The sequence below is a fragment of the Octopus bimaculoides genome, chromosome 10, assembly GCF_046866305.1.
Source record: "Octopus bimaculoides isolate indiv1 chromosome 10, ASM4686630v1, whole genome shotgun sequence".
Lineage (NCBI taxonomy): Eukaryota > Metazoa > Mollusca > Cephalopoda > Octopoda > Octopodidae > Octopus > Octopus bimaculoides.
In genome coordinates this window covers 91,226,664-91,247,381 of record NC_142937.1, presented here as the reverse complement: position 1 = coordinate 91,247,381, position 20,718 = coordinate 91,226,664, and the positions used below count along the sequence as shown (strand labels likewise).

General features: G+C 39.7%; 1 protein-coding gene across 1 annotated transcript in view; it reads right to left on the bottom strand.

The window, feature by feature from the left end:
- LOC106869418 (sarcoplasmic calcium-binding proteins II, V, VI, and VII) overlaps positions 1-20,240 on the bottom strand; it is an 85,576-nt gene extending 65,336 nt beyond the window's left edge. The window contains exon 1 of the mRNA XM_089359001.1: positions 19,916-20,240. Coding sequence (XP_089215127.1) covers positions 19,916-20,009 — 94 coding nt within the window. The 5' untranslated portion in view covers positions 20,010-20,240. The remainder of the gene's footprint in view (positions 1-19,915) is intronic.
- Positions 20,241-20,718: the final 478 nt, after the last annotated feature.

The following is a 20,718-nucleotide window of genomic DNA, read 5'->3' as shown; positions in this document are numbered from 1 at the left end:
TTTAGGACGAATGTTGCTGTAATTTAGCCCCAGGAGACATCATCTTCAGCTGGCTATATGACGCCGTCTGTGTCCTTATATTTTCGAACAAGGGAATCTAGCACTCCCACTCAGATATTGTTTTGCGCTGAGTGGGGGTGCTAGATTCCCTTGTTTGAAAATATAAGGACACAGATCGTATCGTATAGCCAGCTGGAGACGATGTCTCCTGTGGCTAAATTACAGCAACATTCGTCTTAAACCAGGACTGCCATGTTATGTGGCAAACAATCTTTGTTCAAAGGTGGTTTGCAAAATTTAAAGGTGGAGAGTTTAGCTTGGAAGATGACAGTTGCAGTGGAAGACCTTCAAAATTGGATGAAGATATTTTAAAGGCAAAAATCGAAGAAAACTCAAATATCTCGACTGGAGAACTTGCAGAAGAGTTGGAAGTTTCTAAAAGTTCGGTTCATGAGGTATATCCCTTTTTTACATATTAAAAAGCGCTCATAACTTTCCAGAAAATCTAATAATTGTAGGGATTAAAGGTAACTCGTATTAATCCCGTGATATCTAAATTGAGATATTTCTCCAAGTTTTTCTTTTCTTGAAGTGTGTCTATATTGTCTTTACCTCACGTTTTGTTTTCTACATATTCTCTGTGCAGCGCTCAAACCTGGATTACACAACAAAGGATATAATTATAAAACCCTAACAGAAACACACGCAGGCTTCTACATACTGACTATTTTGTCACACATTTTAACGTGTAAACTGCACTAAACGAATAAACCACACAAACACACACAAATATGTGTGTGTGTGTGTGTGTGTGTGTGTGTGTGTGTGTGTGTGTGTGTGTGTGTGTGTGTATAGGATCCATTCAAATCTGTGAAAGAGATGGAATAGACCCAGTTTGAGATAGGTATACGCGTATATACTTAGATAAAGACACGTATACACAAACCTATATACACACACTCTACGGTAACAGAATAAAAAAAACGCGTATGTGTATGTGTACATACAAACACACACACACACACACACGTAGAATGCATACATATACGTACGCACGAGCGTGCGAATGTATCTGTGTTAGATATGGGACACGCATTGTAAGCACATGATGTATAGTTATATATATATTAGTTCAAAAGGCAGAGATCGGAAAGGAACAGCAAGAATGGAGGGGGATGTTCAGTAGAAGACGAAGTCATGGAAAGGTCAAACAACAACAAAGGACATTTTGTGCGCGCGCGTGCGCTTGAGAGTGTATCAAATTTTTTTTGATTCGTTTTTGTTTTTTTCATTTACTTTTTAAAGAATTTCTCAGTTTCTTCCACAACGATGTTGTTCTTAGTGGTGTTGTAGTTAACGATGAAGTAGAGTTTGAGGTGTAGAATAAAATACAGGGGTTTAGTTTTGGTGAGGGTCCGGGTGGCGCTAGTAGTGGTGGTGTTGATGTATGTTATTATGTCTTACCATTTGGTATGATCAATCTTAGCTGAGCCAAATGAGTAGTCTCTATGTGGTGGCTCAAAAAGCTGGAAATAGCAGCCAAATCTCTTACAAATCGCTGCATTCTTAAATACGAGAGGCACACACATGATGTAATCCTAATATGAGGTGGTCACAGCAGAAACCTCTAAGCTTACTAGGTTCTATCAGGGACTAATTAACCATTACTAATATTAGTATTATTACTACTACCGCCACCATTAAGTATTGCTGATAGTCATTTCTTGAATCGGGTCCAATGTCTCACATTTTAGTGCAGCGACCTCAGTATTTGACTGGTACTTTAATTTATCGATCTTGTAAAAATGGAAAGCAAAAAGACTAGCACGGAATTTGAACTCAGAAGATCGTGATCTGCAAAGCGTTGTATCCGACGTCCTAACCGTTAGATAACGGTTTTAACAATAATCGTTTCTACTCTAGGTACAAGGCCCGAAATTTGTCGGGAAGAGGCCAGTCGATTAGATCGACCCCAGTACGCAACTGGTACTTAATTTATCGACTCTGAAAGGATGAAAGGCAAAGTCGACCTCGGCAGTATTTGAACTCGGAACGAAAAATATTTATTTCTTTATTGCCCACAGTGGGCAAAACATAGAGGGGACAAACAAGAACAGACAATGGGATTAAGTCGATTGCATCGACACCAGTGCGTAAATGGTGGATCTATTTCAAAACGGGGGCACCAGTATTTTCTTAACGAAACACTAACGAAACACTTTGAAACTTGGGACACTGGTAGAATGTGTCATATAAAACATCTTTTACTCTTAGTCTTCTTAACAAAAAAACGTACATCGCAAGTTATTCCATGTTAAAGTTGTCGTATTTCTGTAATTTCAACCAATCAGTGACGTCTATTCAGCTGAATAGAGTTACTGCTGGGCGGTCATAAAAATGTTATTCCCTGTGACATATTTCATCCGGTTTAATCGTAATTTATACGCATATATTGTTTATATAATAAATTACGCTGTGCGTATCTATGTGTGTAACAATTTTAGAGTTCGGATTCTAGAGTTAGGGTTAGTTTTAGGGTTAGGGTTAACAGTCTAGTTAGGGTTAGGGGATTAATACGATATACACCGTTACAGCGCTAACTGTTTTCAACTGAATAGACGTCAGTGATTAGTAGAAATTATCGAAATAAGACAATTTTTTACATGAAATAAATTCGAATACAAAAATTTTTTTCTGTTCTATAACACAAAATAGATAAGTATACGAAGTTTGAAAGTCTTTCGGTATCAAAAACACTACATAAAACATAAATGAAAACTGGTGCCCCCGTTTTGAAATAGATCCTAAATGGTACTTATTTAATCGACCTCGAAAGAATGAAAGGTAAAGTCGACCTCGGCGGAGTTTGAACTCATAACGTAACGGCAGACGAAATACCGCTAAGCATTTCGCCCGGCGTGCCAACGTTTCTGCCAGCTCGCCGCCCTACAGTTCTAACAATAATGCCACAGTTTCTCCGTATTCTTACTAATTAGTGCTACACCCATCAACATTGCAAATTATAACAACTACTACTACTACTACTACTACTGCTGCTGTCATCACTGCCAGCATATCATTAGAAGTTCACCACAGGCCATGGGAGTGAACATATGTTATGTTTTGGGGGGCCCTACACTTTATTGGCACAAAACCCAGTACTAACTGTGCCAAACTTCACTCGCTCATGTTTATAGAGTCCCAGGGTATCCGTACATGAGCAGACCTTGTGTATAATCACCTGCGTTTTTCTCTATATTGATAGATGCGAATACACCTGTAGTTCTGCATACAACAGGTTCAGGTGTACAGCAAAATGCTTTGCTTTATGCCAACGAATATGTATTTCTGTAAATTAACTTAAAAAAAAAAAAAGATCGTTAATTATTCGGTAGTTTACGATGAGTCTGCAATTCTACTTAAGAGTTTTAACAAAGGCGAACCATGCTCGGAGTTGTCTCCGGTAACGTTGATGACAAAGATATTGTTAGCGATCAATTCCTGTTATTTCTGCTGCCGCAGGTCTGAATATGCTTTTATTTTAATGTTCAAAAGATTAAATGTTATTCTATCGACATAGCTATCTCCATGAATCGTATCCTGTTTTCTCAGTAGTTCTGCTTCTCTACTCGAGTAACACTGTATTTTTAGTATATTTACACAACGGTTCGTTTACAAACAAACACTTCAGTAGTTTATGATTTAGTTTCATAAAAACCCTTTCATTTCTGTTCCCACAAAATAGTCATAGATATTTAGTGTGCACGAAAAACAAACTCTCGTTAAAATTCCAGCGTATTTCTTGCATTAATGTTATCATGTTTACACGTTTTGTATTTATTCATTTTGAGATACCGTTGAGCATTTCTTATACTATGTCTCCTGTCTATCATCTTACATTCCACATTTTCGATTTCAGACTCCTGCTTATCATTTTCTTGATCCAATGGATCCTCATCCCCTCATAACCAAATCCAGCTGTCCTTGTAATTTCTTATCACTTCTGACTTTTGAACTGAACTTACTTCAAAGTTTGGCTTTTTTCCTCATATTTTACTGGATATTTTTGTCCTTTGAACTCTACTATGTAAATAATCCTTTCTAATAATCTTTGTAAATTATCTTTTCTAAGATAAAGTCCCAGAATTACTAGTCCTATTACTTCTTCAACACTCATTAGCCAACTCTTTCTTCTTGATCTTTTCCAATGTACAAGCTCCATACTCGACTGGGGGTACATGCTTCTCTGCGTTACAAGCCGCTTTCTATTAATGTTCTCCAATTAATTTCTTCTCCATTCAACGATTCCTGCTTCGTACTTTATTAATGACACAGAACTTCAGTTGATTGCTGCTATATTTCCGGCGTTCAATTTGGAGTACGAAATTGATTTTAATTCTTTTCTTTTCTACGCTAGGCACAAAACCCGAAATGTTGGGGGAGGAGGCCAGTCGATTAGATCGACCTCAGTATGCAACTGGTACTTAATTTATCGACCCCGAAAGGATGAAAGGCAAAAATCGACCTCGGCGGCAAATGCAAAAAGAATAATCTTTTCTACTCTAAGCACAAGACCCGACATTTTTGCAGGGGAGAGGGCCAGTCGATTACGTAACTGGTACTTAATTTATCGACCCCGAAAGGATGAAAGCCAAAGTCGAGTTCGGAAGAATTTGCACTCAGAATGTAAAGACAGACGAAATACCACTCAGCATTTCGCCCGGCGTGCTAATGTCTCTTCCAGATCGCTGCCTGAAATGGTTTTGATTCCTTCCTGCATTTCTAGACATTCAATTTTATCACTCTCCAATATTCCAAGTTCCTTACAGGTTACTTCTAAAGGATTTTATGTACAGTAATATCTCATTTTACAAGACCACGGGTTTACGACTTTTATTTTTCAAACACAAGATCCAACTTTTGAACGAAGAGCAAAAGTTTCCACTACAATAACAAATGCTTCTCTGTGTTACTGAGAAATTTATAGAGAGTGAAAAAAATGTCTTCTAAGCAAACAACTTTACACTTCAGTTCTATATTTAAGAGATGAGGAATTATGTATATATTATTTACAATTGACGGATATTTATCCTCATCTTGTTTGTTGCTAACACAACGTTTCGGCTGATATATCCTCCAGCCTTCATCAGGTGTGTTAGGGAAATTTCGAACCTGGGTTCTCATTCATGAATATTGTCCCTTCGTCCACTGCCACAGAGTCTTCGAACGCCATGAGCGCTGCACCCCACCCGACCCCTTTATTCTCGTAGGACCCACGACAGTCCTGATTATTGCATCACACTCCTGGTTATGCGAAAAATTAATAAAATACTCTGGAATCCTTGTGGTTTTAGCAGGCTCCTCCCACCACCATCACCCCACCATGTGCTTATGCAAGGTAAGATTATCTGTAATAGCAGCAGCAGTAGTAAGTAGTAGTACTACTATTATTACTACTACTAAACTGAGGTGGAGATATGTAAGTTAAATAAATATTATAATGGCTTCTTTGGGTTCTGTAAAGAGGGAATGTCTTTTGGGTGTTGATGATGATGATGACGACGAAGACGATGCTGATGAAGTGGTGAGGTTGATGACGATGCTACATAATGATGAACATAATGATAAAACGACCATAATAGAAGACGATGATGACGATGGCGATATTAACAGTATGGGAGTAGTGGTCACGATAATGATAGTAGTGGAAGGGGGGCGCCTTCCTCAACCTGTCTGTGATTCAAGATCAACCCCCCCCCTCCCGCTTCCAGCCACCCACTACATCAATGAAACACGAAATATAGCGACTAATTCTTCTTCCCCACGCCCCGACCCTGCTGCTCTTCCACCACCCGCCCCCAATCCGTGCCCCTAGTTCCACTCCAGCCCAGTTACCACTGTTGTCTCTCTAATTGCACTCACAAACACTACACACATGGAATTACTTACATTGCTTAACAACAGAAGAAAAGAAAAAGCTTTATGTCAATTTTCTTCAGAAAATTCATTTCGTTATCACAAGAGAGAAGAGGGAACGTGTGCGCGCGCGAGTGCGTTACTACTTGAACGAAAGAGGTGGGAGGAGAAAGAGAAAGAGGGAGAGAGCAATTGAAAGAATTGCTAGGTTTCTATAAAAACATCGGATGTTTTGTGATAATGATCATGATAAATATGATGATGATGACGATAATAATAATCGCCGACACCATCATGATGGTGACGGTAATGGGGGTGGGGAAGTTGTGGTGGTTGTAGCGATACGGTAGTCTAATGTTTAGAAGCTTCGTGAACATTATTTGAAAGTGTTTTACACTAATGACAGCTGTAGCCAAAAATATCAGAGAAAGGAATCTCTCTCTCTCTCACACACACACGCACACGCACACGCACGCACGCACGCACGCACGCACGCACGCACGCACGCACGCACGCACGCACGCACACACACACGCACACACACACGCACACACACACACACACACACACACACACGATTTTATAAGCCATGGGCTCTTTACTGGAGTCGTAGGGGCACTGCCGTGACATACGACGTGTCTTTTGTGCTTTTAGATTTGCGGGGCCAATGGTTTTCCAGGCCTGACTGATCTCAGACGATTTCTTCATGAGAAAGAGACAGGTAAAAAAAAAGGAGTTGGAAAAAGAAGAATTGCCCCTTTTGACTTGAACTTTATCTATCCAGGTACGATGAAAGGCAGAGCTGATCTCGGTGGGATTTGACCTCAGTGCGCGAAGTGACCATCCTATCCGACATCTCGGCCAGTCTTGTAAAGAACATGAAGCTGGGGAAGAAGTACGTGCATCTGAGCGATTTCTCATTATAACAGCCGCGACGTGGAGATGGCTTGGTACATCGAGTCTCAGTTGTTACTTTCGAGAAAGCTGGATGTTTCTTCGTTGAAACAACAGAAGGAATGCAAGGCGTACCGAACAGCAGTAATATCCTCCACGCTGTACTCTGCCGAGATATGCACATACTGTATCGTCGGTACATGAAAAAGCTGGCGAATTTCCAGTTGCGCCTGCTACACCCTATAATGAACATTTCCTGGCGAGATTACATCCCCAGCCAGGCGTTCCAGCCATGCAAAAAAAAATGCCTAATGTTGAGTTTATATTTGAAATTGAAATTCTCAGTGTGGCCATGCGAAGATGGGAATTGATTTTAAAGATATAAAATCATGAGTTGTTGCACAACCAACAAACGTCAAAGCAGGAAGGATATCAGCGAACTCGTTATCAGCGCCTCTGTGACATCAGCAAAATGGACAATCTATTATAATAAACATGATCTCATTTATCATGAACATACTTTTGTTTATGAAAACAACGCTGCAGTCACGATATGTAATACATCCTAGTCACTGCTGCACCGATTGAGCAATGAGTCAGCATTACATGAAATGTGAAGTAAAAGTGGTTTTTTTTGTATGTGTAAAACGAGAACGGCGCAATTGTAGCAACACCTCAGTAAAAATCTGGGGCGAAAAAATCGGAAAATAACGTCAGTGTTTTACGATTTGTCAGTTTTTCATTGTAAGAAAAAAATACAATCGTGGGTCTAATCTTGTTCTTTGGTTACAAAGGGAAGGACACACAGAATTCCCAATGTAGTTTTTTTATGTACAAAAAGCAAACAAGATGACGGCTGCAACATCTTCAACGAAGGTTGACCTGGGACTAAACTAAAATAGATTAGAAACACCTTTGATCGTAGGTTTTTTTCATTCGACGCTCGCTTGGGGATAACTGACAGCACTAAGGAAAGCCTCTAATGTGGTCTCAATCTGCTAGAAATAGCAGTCAAACCTTTCTCAATACACATGACCGCCTTTAAAAATGAAAGACATAGCAGATGTTCTACAGTGAACCGTACCACCGTAGGACATCTACTTAGTGTTAGACAAAGAAACGGTCGAGTATCTCTCTATAGCAGGGTTTCCCAACCTAGGCAATATTGCCCCCGGGTGGATGACTTCGACTCTTGGGTGACGGGTGAGAAAATGTGCAGAAAATAATGATTGTTTTGATTTTGTGAATAGTAAAGGATTTTGAGTATAAAAGTCAATTTTTTTTTTGTTTTTCATTGGCAATAAAATAATTAGTCAACAGCAACATTTTCATTCATTAATTTGCCAGGCAACACAGTAATATTACACATGATGCAGGTGTACAGAAAAATGTGTCAATGTTTGTGCAGAAGAGCATGCGTCATGCAGACGTCTGCACTAGTCTGTACTACACTCTTTTTAATAGTCACATGGTACGTCTATACGCGAATCTCTTGTGTAGACAGTAAGTGGTAGATTTCAATTGGCAGTTAAACGCGTTGGCATTTATTAAGCAGGATTTCAACGTAGAATTTTCCTATTTTCAAGAGCTACCCTTTACAAACACACAAAAAACTGGAAGGAAAAATAAAAGATATCAAAAACAAAAAAAAGCACTACTTGTTCGTGATGAATGAGTGATCATTGTACGATATTTAAATATTGCAACGTTTCCAGTAGGAAAAAAAACAAAAAACTTTGTGGCTAATAACTACATTGGTTGTTTATTTTATGTACTTATTGCTTTTCTTTAGCTAATTCAATTGTGTTATTTCCGTACCACCAAACTTTAAGCAACGAAACTACGAAACTTCATGCGCGAAATATCATTTACATTCCTAAGTTTGGAAACGAATCAGACAGATCTCTAATATATTCCGCAATGGAAAAGCGGGAACCATTCATAACTGTATTCCAGAAGACAACTTGCGCTGTACAAAATCCCACACAATAGGACAACCATTATACTTCGTTTTGTAATTAAAAAAGCTCTCTCGACTCTAACGCATAAAAAGCCTGATACCTGTAGCAGGACAATTCCTCTTACAAATGATACAATTTCCTCGTACGCTAAGTAACTTGCTTACCAACCACATGGTTCTAGGTTCAGTCCCACTGGGTGGCACCTTAGGCAATTGTCTTCTACTATAGCCACGGGTTGACCAAAGCCTTGTCAGTGAAAGAAGCCCGTTCGGCAAAAGAGACCGATAGAATAAGTACTAGGCTTACAAAGAATAAGTCCTGGGGGTCGATTTGCTCGACTAAAGGCGGTGCTCCAGCATGGCCGCAGTCAAATGACTGAAACAAGTAAAAGAGTAAAGAGTATAGGGTACATAGCGGCGATTGAGAATGTGTGTGTGTGTGTGTGGGTGAGAATGTATACGTAGAATGCGTTTACATAGAGTTTATATAATGGTATAATGACAACGACTAAGAATGCATATACATACATGCAAGAATTCAAACAGAATTTATATGCACAATATATATACTGATCAAGAATAGCGGTTGAGAATATACACACGTAGAATATGATAAATAAAAAAGTTTGGATACACGGAATATAACGACCAGAAATTTTGTTCCCGTGTGAAACTAGAATCATTATATAAACCGAACAAGTATTGTACATTTAAATATTTATTCTGAGCTCTTCCTCAACCATTCTTCCATTTAAGTCAACCAAATCTGCTAACCATGAACAGCAAAATGGAGATATACTTCTTCATCAGATTATCTTAGATTTATCGCCTTTGTTGTTAAACAATCCTGGAGGGACTGTTATCAAATAATTGTTTGGATAATCTAAGATGATCGAAGTTTACTGAGTTTGTTTTAACATATATTTATGAGTGTGTCTACGTGTGTGTGTGTGGAGGGAGAGAGAGAGAGAGAGAGAGAGAGAGAGAGAGAGAGAGAGAGAGAGAGAGAGAGAGAGAGAGAGAGAGAGAGAGAGAGAGAGGCAGAAACAGAAAGAACGGAGAGGAGAGAGTATATACTTTTCCATTCTAGGCACAAGACCCGAGATTTTTGAGGGGGCAAGTCGATTAGATCGACCCCAGTACGCAACTGGTACTTAATTTATCGACTCCGAAAGGATGAAAGGAAAAGTCGACTTCGGCGGAATTTGAACTCAGAACATAAAGACAGACGAAATACCGCTAAGCATTTCGCCCGGTGTGCTAACGTTTCTTATTTCTGTATTGCCCACAAGGGGCCAAACACATGGGGACAAACAAGGACAGACAAACGGATTAAGTTGATTAGATCGACCCCAGTCCGCAATTGGTACTTAATTTATCGACCCCGAAAGGATTAAAGGCAAAGTCGACCTCGGCGGAATTTGAACTCAGAACGAAACGGCAGACGAAATACCGCTCAGCATTTCGCCCGGCGTTCTAACGTTTCTGAGGAGAGAGTATATAGCTGACCTTAACATACTGTAGGCTGTGATATATGCATGCGCGTGCACAGTGTTGACATGGGTATTTCATCGCAACTATTTTGATTAGTTTTGTTTGTTAAATTATACAAAGCAACTATCTCCAGAAAACAATATCAAAACCAACAACTAATAACAAACTCCGATCACATTTGGTGTCATGACCTTTATAACCAGAAATTACTTTTGTTTTAATCAATTTCGACATTTTAACAAAATTAACAGTAATTAACATCATAAACAGATGTGCAACCTGCTTACATTTGCCAATCCAAGGTTTGCCTACTAGAGTTCACCTGGGTCTAAACAACGACACCAACATTACAATACACAGAACGGACGAGCCAGCGAGGGAGCCTCTCTATACAATCTATTGACATGTTAGATATAACAGTCAAATCTTTATCAAATAGTTATTCCTTGATTAGAAATGGAAGGGCACACAGGACTCATAATGTAGTCCTTTATGTACAAAACCAAACAAGACAGTTAAAGCTAGAATGGTTTAGATCAGGGCTGACCTGAGACTAAACAACAACAACATAGATATTTTGTTTTGTTATTGTTCAGGTCACTGCTTGGAATCGAACTTGGAATCTTGGGGTTAGTAGCCCGTGCTCTTAACCACTACGCCATATGCCCATCACTGCTTGGAATCGAACTTGGAATCTTGGGGTTAGTAGCCCGCGCTCTTAACCACTACGCCATATGTCCAGGGCATATGACGTAGTGGTTAAGAGCACGGGCTACTAACCCCAAGATTCCGAGTTCAAATCCAAGCAGTGACCTGAACAATAATAATAGTAATAATAACATCGAGATATTTTGTTTGTTGTTCAGTTCCAGATCAACTTTGAGCAAACCTATAACGAATAGCATTCCAGCCGTGACCATCACGTCTTAATTATTCAATGGACTAACATAATTCAATGTGTCCTCTTATCTAAAACATTGGACTTGTATGATTTGAACGAGTTTTGGCTGCTATTTCCAGCAGGTCGTGTACCTACCTAGATACTTCACACGTTGGGTTGAGATCTTAAACGTGTTTGTCCTATGAAACAAAGACGAATATTTGGAACGTGGCCCATAATCGAAGGGTTTTTATTAGGCAAATCTGTCCGATCTGATGATATCTATCTTCAGTCTATTACAACATTCCATAACTCCTATCTTTTGTCTTCTTTTTTTTTCTTGAAGAATTCCTTTGTTTGCATTGTTGAGTCATCATAAAGGGTGAGAAAATGATGTCAAGCATAACCAGAGGAACAGTCGAGTTAAACAACACAAAATATACGGTTGACTGGTTAAATTAGTATGAGAGGAATATAAACTTTTTGGGGGTGGGGGGTTCGAGTCGCGTACGCGAAACTATAATTCAGCTTACGAAAAGTTTAAGAAACAAGAAAAAAAAAACAGAGAAACAGAAGCAAAGACATGCTGAGTCAGTTTTCACACGCCAGCACGCTTTTTGCCGAGGGCCTGGTCCAGTAGAAACAAGTTTAGGGAGTAGGGTTACGGTAGAGGGTTGTCAGCGCACGATTTATGAGCTTAAAACCAATACACAGACATTAATGATTAAAAAAAAACTATTTCTAAAAGTATTGATTACCTTCCAGGTATTTGCTGTTTTGTTGCTAATCAGCTCTAACTGAGTAAAGCTATAATGAAAAACTCCAACCATGACCACCACGTTTTAATATGACGAACTTCCATATTCAATGTGTCTTGGAGGATTTGAAGGATAAAGTAGCGCGACATCACTGCCTTCTAGCGGCTGATTGAGGAAGGAGATGGGGAGAGAGTGAAGGGAGGAAGAGAGAGAGGAGGGAGGAAAAGAGAGAGAGAGAGAGAGAGAAAGTGGAGTAATGTGAAGTAAAGCGCTTTGCGCAAGGACACGTCGCGCTGCTTGATCCAGGAATTGAACCCACAGCATGATGATCACGAGCTGCACAATGCACATACATATGCATGTGTGTGTGTGGGTATTTGTCCCCAGCCACTTGATAACCGATGTAGCTTTCATTACCCGCGTGCAAAGGGCGTATGATTTTGAAGGTACGTACCGCTAAGAAGCTTTGACGATTGTAACACTTACGAACAGGTAAGACGTAGTTTACCCGCAAATTATGCGAATTTTTATCGCAAAACCCCAGAGAGAAAAATCTATTCCTCTTGGAGAATTACTACTTTTGAGGAACGCTTTAAATCAAACAGTAATGTTTTTTCTTTATTCTGATGTCTGTTCTTTAAATTAAAATACCAACTTCTACCAGTCATGAAGTAAGTCAGAGACAGACGGACAATAAGTGTGTCGGTGCGTGTGCGCCTGGCTGCGTGAGAGAGAGAGTGTATGTGTTTGTCTGTGTATGGAGTGTATGCGCGCGAGAGCGGGTAGGCGCGTGCATATACGCGCGCTTGGTGTGTGCGACGGTGAGACCATGAGTCTGTGTCTATGAGTAACAGTCTTTCGTGTTGTTAGTATTATTTATTCAGGCGACGAGCTGGCAGAAATGGTAGCACGCCGGGCGAAATGCTGAGCGGTATTTCGTCTGCCGTTACGTTCTGAGTTCAAATACCACCGAGGTCGACTTTGCCTTTCATCCTTTCGGGGTCGATAAATGAAGTACCAGTTACGCACTGGGGTCGATATAATTGACTTAATCCCTTTGTCTGTCCCTGTTTGTCCCTTCTCTGTTTAGTCCCCCGTGGGCAATACAGAAATAAATATTTAAGGCGGCGAGATGGCAGAAACGTTAGCACGCCGGGCGAAATGCTGAGTTCAAATTCCGCCGAGTTTGACTTTGCCTTTCATCCTTTCGGGGTCGATAAATTAAGTACCAGAGGTCGATGTAATCGACTGTCCCCCTCCCCCAAAATTTCAGGCCTTGTGTCGCGAGTAGAAAAGAATAATTAATTCAGTATATGACACGCAGGTGTGTAGCATATCCTGTTGCGGAGCTCTGTATGTGGGAGGGGGGGGGGTAGGTGTGTTTGAGTATGTGTGTGTGGGTATGTTGGTGCACGTGTGTGTGCATGTGCGTGCGTGGGTGTGGGTGTACATGCGCGTGTGTGTGTGTGTGTGTAATAATTGCTTCTAATTTAAGCATATAGCCAGCAGTTTTAAGGGGAAGGGCTTAGCCGATGCCATCGACCCCAGTATCTGACTGGTACTTTTTACTTTATTTTATCGGCCCCGAAAGGATAAAAGTTAACGCTAACATTAACTTCGGCAAACTTGTCGTGTCCCAACAGACACCAATGAACCTTCGTGAACGCGACAATTAATTGACGTAGAATTTTGGACACCGATGTTTCGACCTGGTTGTTTCTCTTCAGTCAAAGTTAGCGTCGAATGAATGGAACTAAACAACAATAGTGGCTTTGGTTTGCAGAATTCAGCAAAACAGATTATTTACTGATGCGTGCTGATGCCTGCCAAATCGATAATAAATTCACCTTGAGCACGCAGCTTCTGGGTTAAATTGTGTTCAAATTCATTTATTAAGACTGCTTTTTTTTTTTTTTTTTTTTTTTTTTTTTTTGCACACCACAAAATTATTTCTAGTCAGTACAGGGTGTTCAAAAAGTCTCTCCGCAATGAATTTTTTTTTCATCCTGCGCATCACCATGGAGCTACTTCAAAAGTTTTTTGGTGAACAGATTATTTCGAAAGGACTTTGGCCACCAAGAAGATCACATGATTTAACACCGCCAGACTTTTTCTTTTTTTTCTTTCTGAGGATTAAGTAAAGGATCAGTATACAAAAATCGCCTAAAAGCCATTAGATACTTACTGCGAAGAGACTTTCTGAACACCCGATATTAAATACAACACCGACTGTTTTTTGTTTCGTTTGTTTTTCAAATGGATAGTGTCGTTGAGTTATTAAACATCATCTATAATACGGCATGGCAGTGACAGTTGACACGTTTCACTAACAACGTCCTCTTCATATTTCAGGTTTATTACGTAAACAAAATAATCCTGTACATAATAGCACTTGAATACAGAATGTTCCAGCCCTTCTACTTGTTGTTGAAGCTTATTTTAATTACAATACAAATAAAACAGGTAAAATGAGAGCAGTGATTGCCGGAACTGGGTGAGACTTTTTTTCCATTTGCGTGAGGTTGCTTTCGTGACAATTGAAAAGATATTGACATGAATAGGAGCAAGCATGGCTGTGTGGTAAGAAGCTTGCTTCCCAACCACGTGGCTCCGGGTTCAGTCCCAAAGCGTGGCACCTTGGGCAAGTGTTTTCTACTATAGCCTCGAGCCGACTAAAGCCTTGTGGTGAATGGATTTGGTAGATAGAAACTGAAAGAAGCCCGTTGTATATATATATGTATGTAAGCAATATATATGTGTGTGCTTGTCCTACCACCATCGCTTGACAACTGATGTCGGTGTGTTTACGTCTCTGTAACTTCACGGTTCGGCAAAAGAGATCGATAGAATGAATACTAAGTTTACAAAAGAATAAGTCCTGGGGTGGATTTCGTCGACTAAAAAGTAAATTTAAAATCTTAGAAGTCCTTAATAACATTGATTTCTAACAGATCGTGATAGAAATGGTGGGTTGGTTTATTTCTGTTCCATGTTATGTCGCAAGACCTCGGACGGTTTCTGCGACTGGGTTTATTTTCCTTCCTCTTTGAGAAAGGGTTGCTAGCAGCTCCTCACTCACTATTTTTTTTCATGTCTGCAGAAAATGTACTCTGTCACATGACCCTTTTCACAGGGCAGCAAGTGTGAGAGAAGGAGGGAAGCAGAAAGAGAGAAAGAAAGGAGAGACAAACAGACGGACAGACAGAGGCAGACAGAGGACCCAAATTCACAACTTCATAGGTACTTAACGGACCCGAAGGTGCGGAATTTTGGAATAGCTACCCCGGCAATATTTCGATATTAATATATGACGTCACATACGAGTGTGTTTGCTTAGCTTTGTCGAGCAGATGAAACAATGTCGCACACTAACTAATGGCGTCATAGACTTTTACCGAAAGACTACCCTTGAATTATCCCTTGAATTTCTACATTTCATAGAGAAGGAAAGTTAGGGCTACAATGCAAAATATTTGAAATTTGAAGGACAAAAGAAAAAACAAAACAAAAGACTACCCTTTTCCTCTCCTATCAGGTATGAGACTTTGAGAGCTATTCTAAAATTCCGCCACCGAAAGGACGAAAAGTAAAGTTGATGCTGGATACAATTTGAGTTCAGAGCGCCCATTGAGAGCATCGTTTTTACTTTTGTGAAACTGCTGACTGACAAAAGTAAAGGTAATGTCCTCAGCTCAGTCATAACCCTCCTTTTATCGACGCCATTACAAATGAAACGCAAATCCACCATCGGTAAGTTTTGAACTCAGAGTATGTAGATTCATGACTGAATACAGCAAGACATTTAATCTACTGTGCCCCAGGTTTTAACCATTCCATCAGCCCATATTGTTGGCACTCCGTCGCTTACGACTTTGAGGGTTCCAGTTGATCTGATCAACGGAACAGCTGAGCTCTCCACAGACACGTGTATCCTTAACGTAGTTCTCTGGGATATTAAGCGTGACAAGGCTGACCCTTTGAATTACAGGCACAACAGAAACAGGAAGAAAGAGTGAGAGAAAGTTGTGGTGAAAGAGTACAGCAGGGTTCGCCACCATCCCCTGCCGGAGCCTCGTGGAGCTCTAGATGTTTTCACTCCATAAACACTCACAACGCCCGGTCTAGGAATCGAAACCGCGATCCTATGTCCGCTGCCCTAACCACTGGGCCATTGCGCCTCCACTATCAGCCCATATATCAATTAAATAAATTAGTTCTGACAGAGCAAAGTAGGGATAATCGATAAGATCGATGTCAGGGCTTATAGTAAAATGTAAAATATCCGGATATTGTGAAAGGACGCTGAAAGTAAATAGTTGTAAGAGACTTAAAGTAAGGCGCATAATCAATCAAATACTTTATATAATATTTATTTATTTATGTATTTATTCATTTAGTTGTTCATTCAATCAGTCATTCATTATTCATTAGTCGCGTAAACAACTAGTTCGGACAACAGTAAAAATGTGTTTTCATATCACGAAAGAAAACTGGTGTGTGTGCTCGTGTGTGTGTGTGTGTGTGTGTGTGTGTGTGTGTGTGTGTGTGTGTGTGCGTGCGTATATGTGGGTGTGTATGTGTGCGTGTGTGATGTATGTGTGCGTGCGTACGTGTGTGTGTATGTGTTGCGCGCGCGCGCGTCATGGCAATGCTGATAAGAAACTAACTTCGCAACTTCGTGGCTTCAGGGTCTGTCCCACTGCGCAGCACCTTGTTGGAAGTGGGTTTTTGTTTTATTCTACTTTCGCCCTGGGCCGAATAACACATTGTGAGCAGAGGCGGACTGAGAGTATTAAGGCCCTCGGGCATAACTGTTTACCAGGCCCCTTTGAATGTGTGTTTTCGTAGAAATAACATGTAGAGTGCGGGCCCCTCGGAGCTCCGGGCCCTCGGGCAGTGCCCGACTGACCGACGGCTCAATCCGCCCTTGATTACGAGTAAATCTGGTAGACGCACACCGCTTGACAACCGATGTTAGTTTATTTGCGTCCCCGTAACTAAGGGGTTTTGTAGAACAAACCGATAGAATAATTACCAAACTTTTTAAAAGGTGCTGGGGTCGATTTAGCTACAGTCGCCCCCAAAAATGTAAAACAAAGAAAAGGTACAAGAATAAAATAATTATACACACACACACACGTGTACATACACACACCCCCACACACACAAGGGATGGAAGTGCTCATTAAAACAATTATAGTAATCTTTTAATCTTTTTAGAAAAATTTGTGTGCGTATTATTATATATAGGTAACCTTTCAGTTTAGGGTGTTGAAAAAAGTAAATAAAAATGAAAGGGGACATAACAGCGGGGTATAAATAAGTCAACTGTTAAACAACATAGACCTGGGCTATAGCTACCAAAACGTGAACGAAAGTCTTTTTTGGGGAAAGGACAGAATTCCTCCGTACGAATTCCTGTAAATGTGACACAAATAAATTATTCCAATGTTCCAAATTGTCGCCGTAAATTTCGTTTCACCTGCAGTCACATATTCTCCTAATTTGTGGGACCCACAAAGTTCTCCCGGTGCACAATCACTTCGCGAGTGTAGATGCTGTCAAATGCGTATAAACATATATACGTACAAGTAGATATACACAAACATACACCCATACATACAACTATTCACACTTAAAACTCCATCCGATTAAATATTTGTTATTGTTGCAGTTGGCTCATGGTTCACACACAACTAGCTGCGATCATTTCATCTTTCTGGAGCTATTATTACATTATCTGATGCGCCCTTTCCTCATCTTAGTCTAGGGTACGAGGTGAGTGAGTTTTGACTGCTATTTCAAGCAGATCGGACGATTATGTAAAGGTTCCGTCGTGCGCCTTTACGGGATCGCTTTCTTCACATCTATGCATCGTTAAATATACATTTGTTGAACTCGTTATAGTATACATTATACGTTTGTCCACCAGAGTATATATAGTTTAGGGGTTTGTCTATATAGTTGTCTATCTACCTACAACAGGTATGAACAACCTTTTTCGAGAAGCTGGCCGCATGAGATACGGTTCATCATCAGGCGATCCACATACAAAAAATATTCAGTTCAAATTTTAATAAACGTTATTTTCCTCGTGAAATTAGGCGGGTCGGTCATAGTCGAGCGAACCGGCAGTTGACCTATCACTGGTCTATATCAATGTTACCCGATCGGAAACCTGCGGTTCCGCATGATATCTCTTAGGACTCTTCGAAAGATAATGAAAAATTAAGCTAATTTTATTCAAATCTTTGTTAAATAATTTTTTTTTAAAAGAAACCTAAGTAACTGCAGAGAGGATGGCGTCCCTACGTAAAGAAAAAAAAAACATTACTTCTAATAGAGATTTTGGTTTAAAGTTCTCTGCCAAACTTTTGAAAGACAGTTTTTTCATTTGTTCAATCTCTTACGAAATCTAACATTATGAAAGAGAAAGAAAAAAGTATATAATAATGTTTATGAAGGGGTTTCCTGATACAGCATGGAATGTATTTCAAGGATTCCCCAAAAATATGAAACAAGTCTGAAGTGTACAGACCTATATAGGGCCATCTATATATATTCAGTCATTATATAGCGTATCAGCCTGTCATTTGTCTATGCAAGCTGTCTATTGCGTGTGTATGTGTGGACATACACACAGTTTGGTGTCAGCGTGAAATGTCTGCCGTCAGCTAATCAAGTGTAAACAGAAAATATTAAAATAAAACTTTGTTAAACCAATGCGGAAGAATGTACAAAGTGGCTCGACGACTTATTAGAAACAGCAGCGAAACATCTGTCTCTCAAATCACAGCCTACTTGCCTAGAAAGGAGGCATTCATTCAAATAATACTTCTGTAATAGGTTTACGGGATTACGGTTGACCTGGGGTTAAACAACAACCACTCCACTAAGTGTGAGTGGCTGAACCTTTCTCTTTGTCTCTCTTTCTTTCCCTCTTTCTGTTTCGAAACGTGTTATGTCCTGTATTTAATGACTTTAAATGTTTTTAAATTACATACAATCGTTACAGCTTCTTCCCGAAATTTTTACATGGTTATTCGTAAAAGTAATGGACTCGGACGGATAAGGAAAAGTTTTGCTTCGAAACCTTTAGTTTATTCTATCCCCGATCCCCATGAAGGGAAAAATAAGCTGCCGAATTCCTAGCTTAAACCCCTGGAATAGTGATGACTAAATGAGCCAAGTGGGATGATAAAGACTATGTACAATCCCATACATTCTGAGAAAAGAAACACAATCGAATTAAGCGAATCGTAGTGTGGAACTGATGTTTGATTTTATTTAAAATAGCGAGAACAAAAGGTAAATTCCCTCTGAGCGTGATTTAAATAATATTGATTGACGGTAACAAACTGATTTATCGCAAAGACATCACAAATACAATAATAATGTTTCTAGCATGGGCACGAAGTTTGAGGTCTGAGGTTTGAGGGAAGGGGTTACAAAATTAAATCGATACTAGTATTTGACTGACAATTTATTTTATCGGCTTCGGAGAGGGGAAAAAATAGGGTGGGGAGATGGAGTTGAACTCGTCAGGATTTGAACGCAGAACGTAAAGAAAGACAAAGTAAATACCGCGAAGTATTCCGTCCGACGCTCCAACAAACTCTGCCAACCCACCATTTCTTGTACTGGCCGCAAGGGTCCTGGTACATCGGGGGAACAAATGAAATACAAAATAGCAGTGGAGTAAGATTTACATTGAGTTGTTATTGTTTCGCTCTAGGTTAGCATATCTACGACTGAAAACATTCCATTCTTGACCAACCCGACTGTGAAAGGGTTATCTACAACCCCATTATCTTACGTGTGTACCGTCCCCAAACGCACTCGCAGCTTTTTTTTTCTTCTTTTGTATCGACGGAGAACGATAAGAATATCTTACTGCTATTTCTAGCAAACGAGCGAGCCATACAAACAGGTCCACGCGTTGACACGTTTTAACACCGAGTATTAATATAAATAAATAAAAGCGAGAACTCGAAACAAGAAACTTTTACTTACCGTAAAGAAGATGAAAGATATGTTCGTATTTGTTTTTCATAAAAGTTGGTAATTGTCCGTTGATGTGTCCATTACCGTTCGTCTCCGCTGCCATTGTCTGTATTTCTTAGTCAATGAAATATCCACAATTTGTTATCCTTTCACCGATTATTAATCAATATATATATATCCACTTCTGTCTCTATTTATATATGTATATATATAATAGATACAGATATATAAAGATATATGGACAGATCCACAGAAAACTAAGTAGATAGATAGAAGTGTATATATGTGTGTTTATGTATACACATCCACACGGCTCACTGCTCGAGGCAAGAATGTGACAACTTACTCCTCAACACGTTTTGATTTTATCTTTATCTTTTTTTTTTTTTTCACTTCCTCCGGCAAATTTAAATAACGAAATTGTTTTTTTTTTTTCTATCTCCGCGCACGTCTCACCACATATTTTATTAATCAGAAATTTTTAAATGGACAAACAAATTTATACACACATACATACATATATATATATATATATATATATGCGCACGCGCGCGCACACTATGTGTGAGCGCGCAGTATAAATATGTATTCTGTTACATATTTCAGTCATTTGACTGCGGCCATGCTGGAGCACCACCTTGAAATTTTTTTTTTGTTTTTTGTTTTTTTTTTTGTTTTAGTCGAGCATATCGACCCCATGACTTATTCTTTAAGCCTAGAGTGTATTCTATCAGTTAACTTTGCCGAACCGCTAGTTTACGGGGACGTAAACACAACAACACCACCGGTTGTCAAGCGGTGATGGGGGGGGG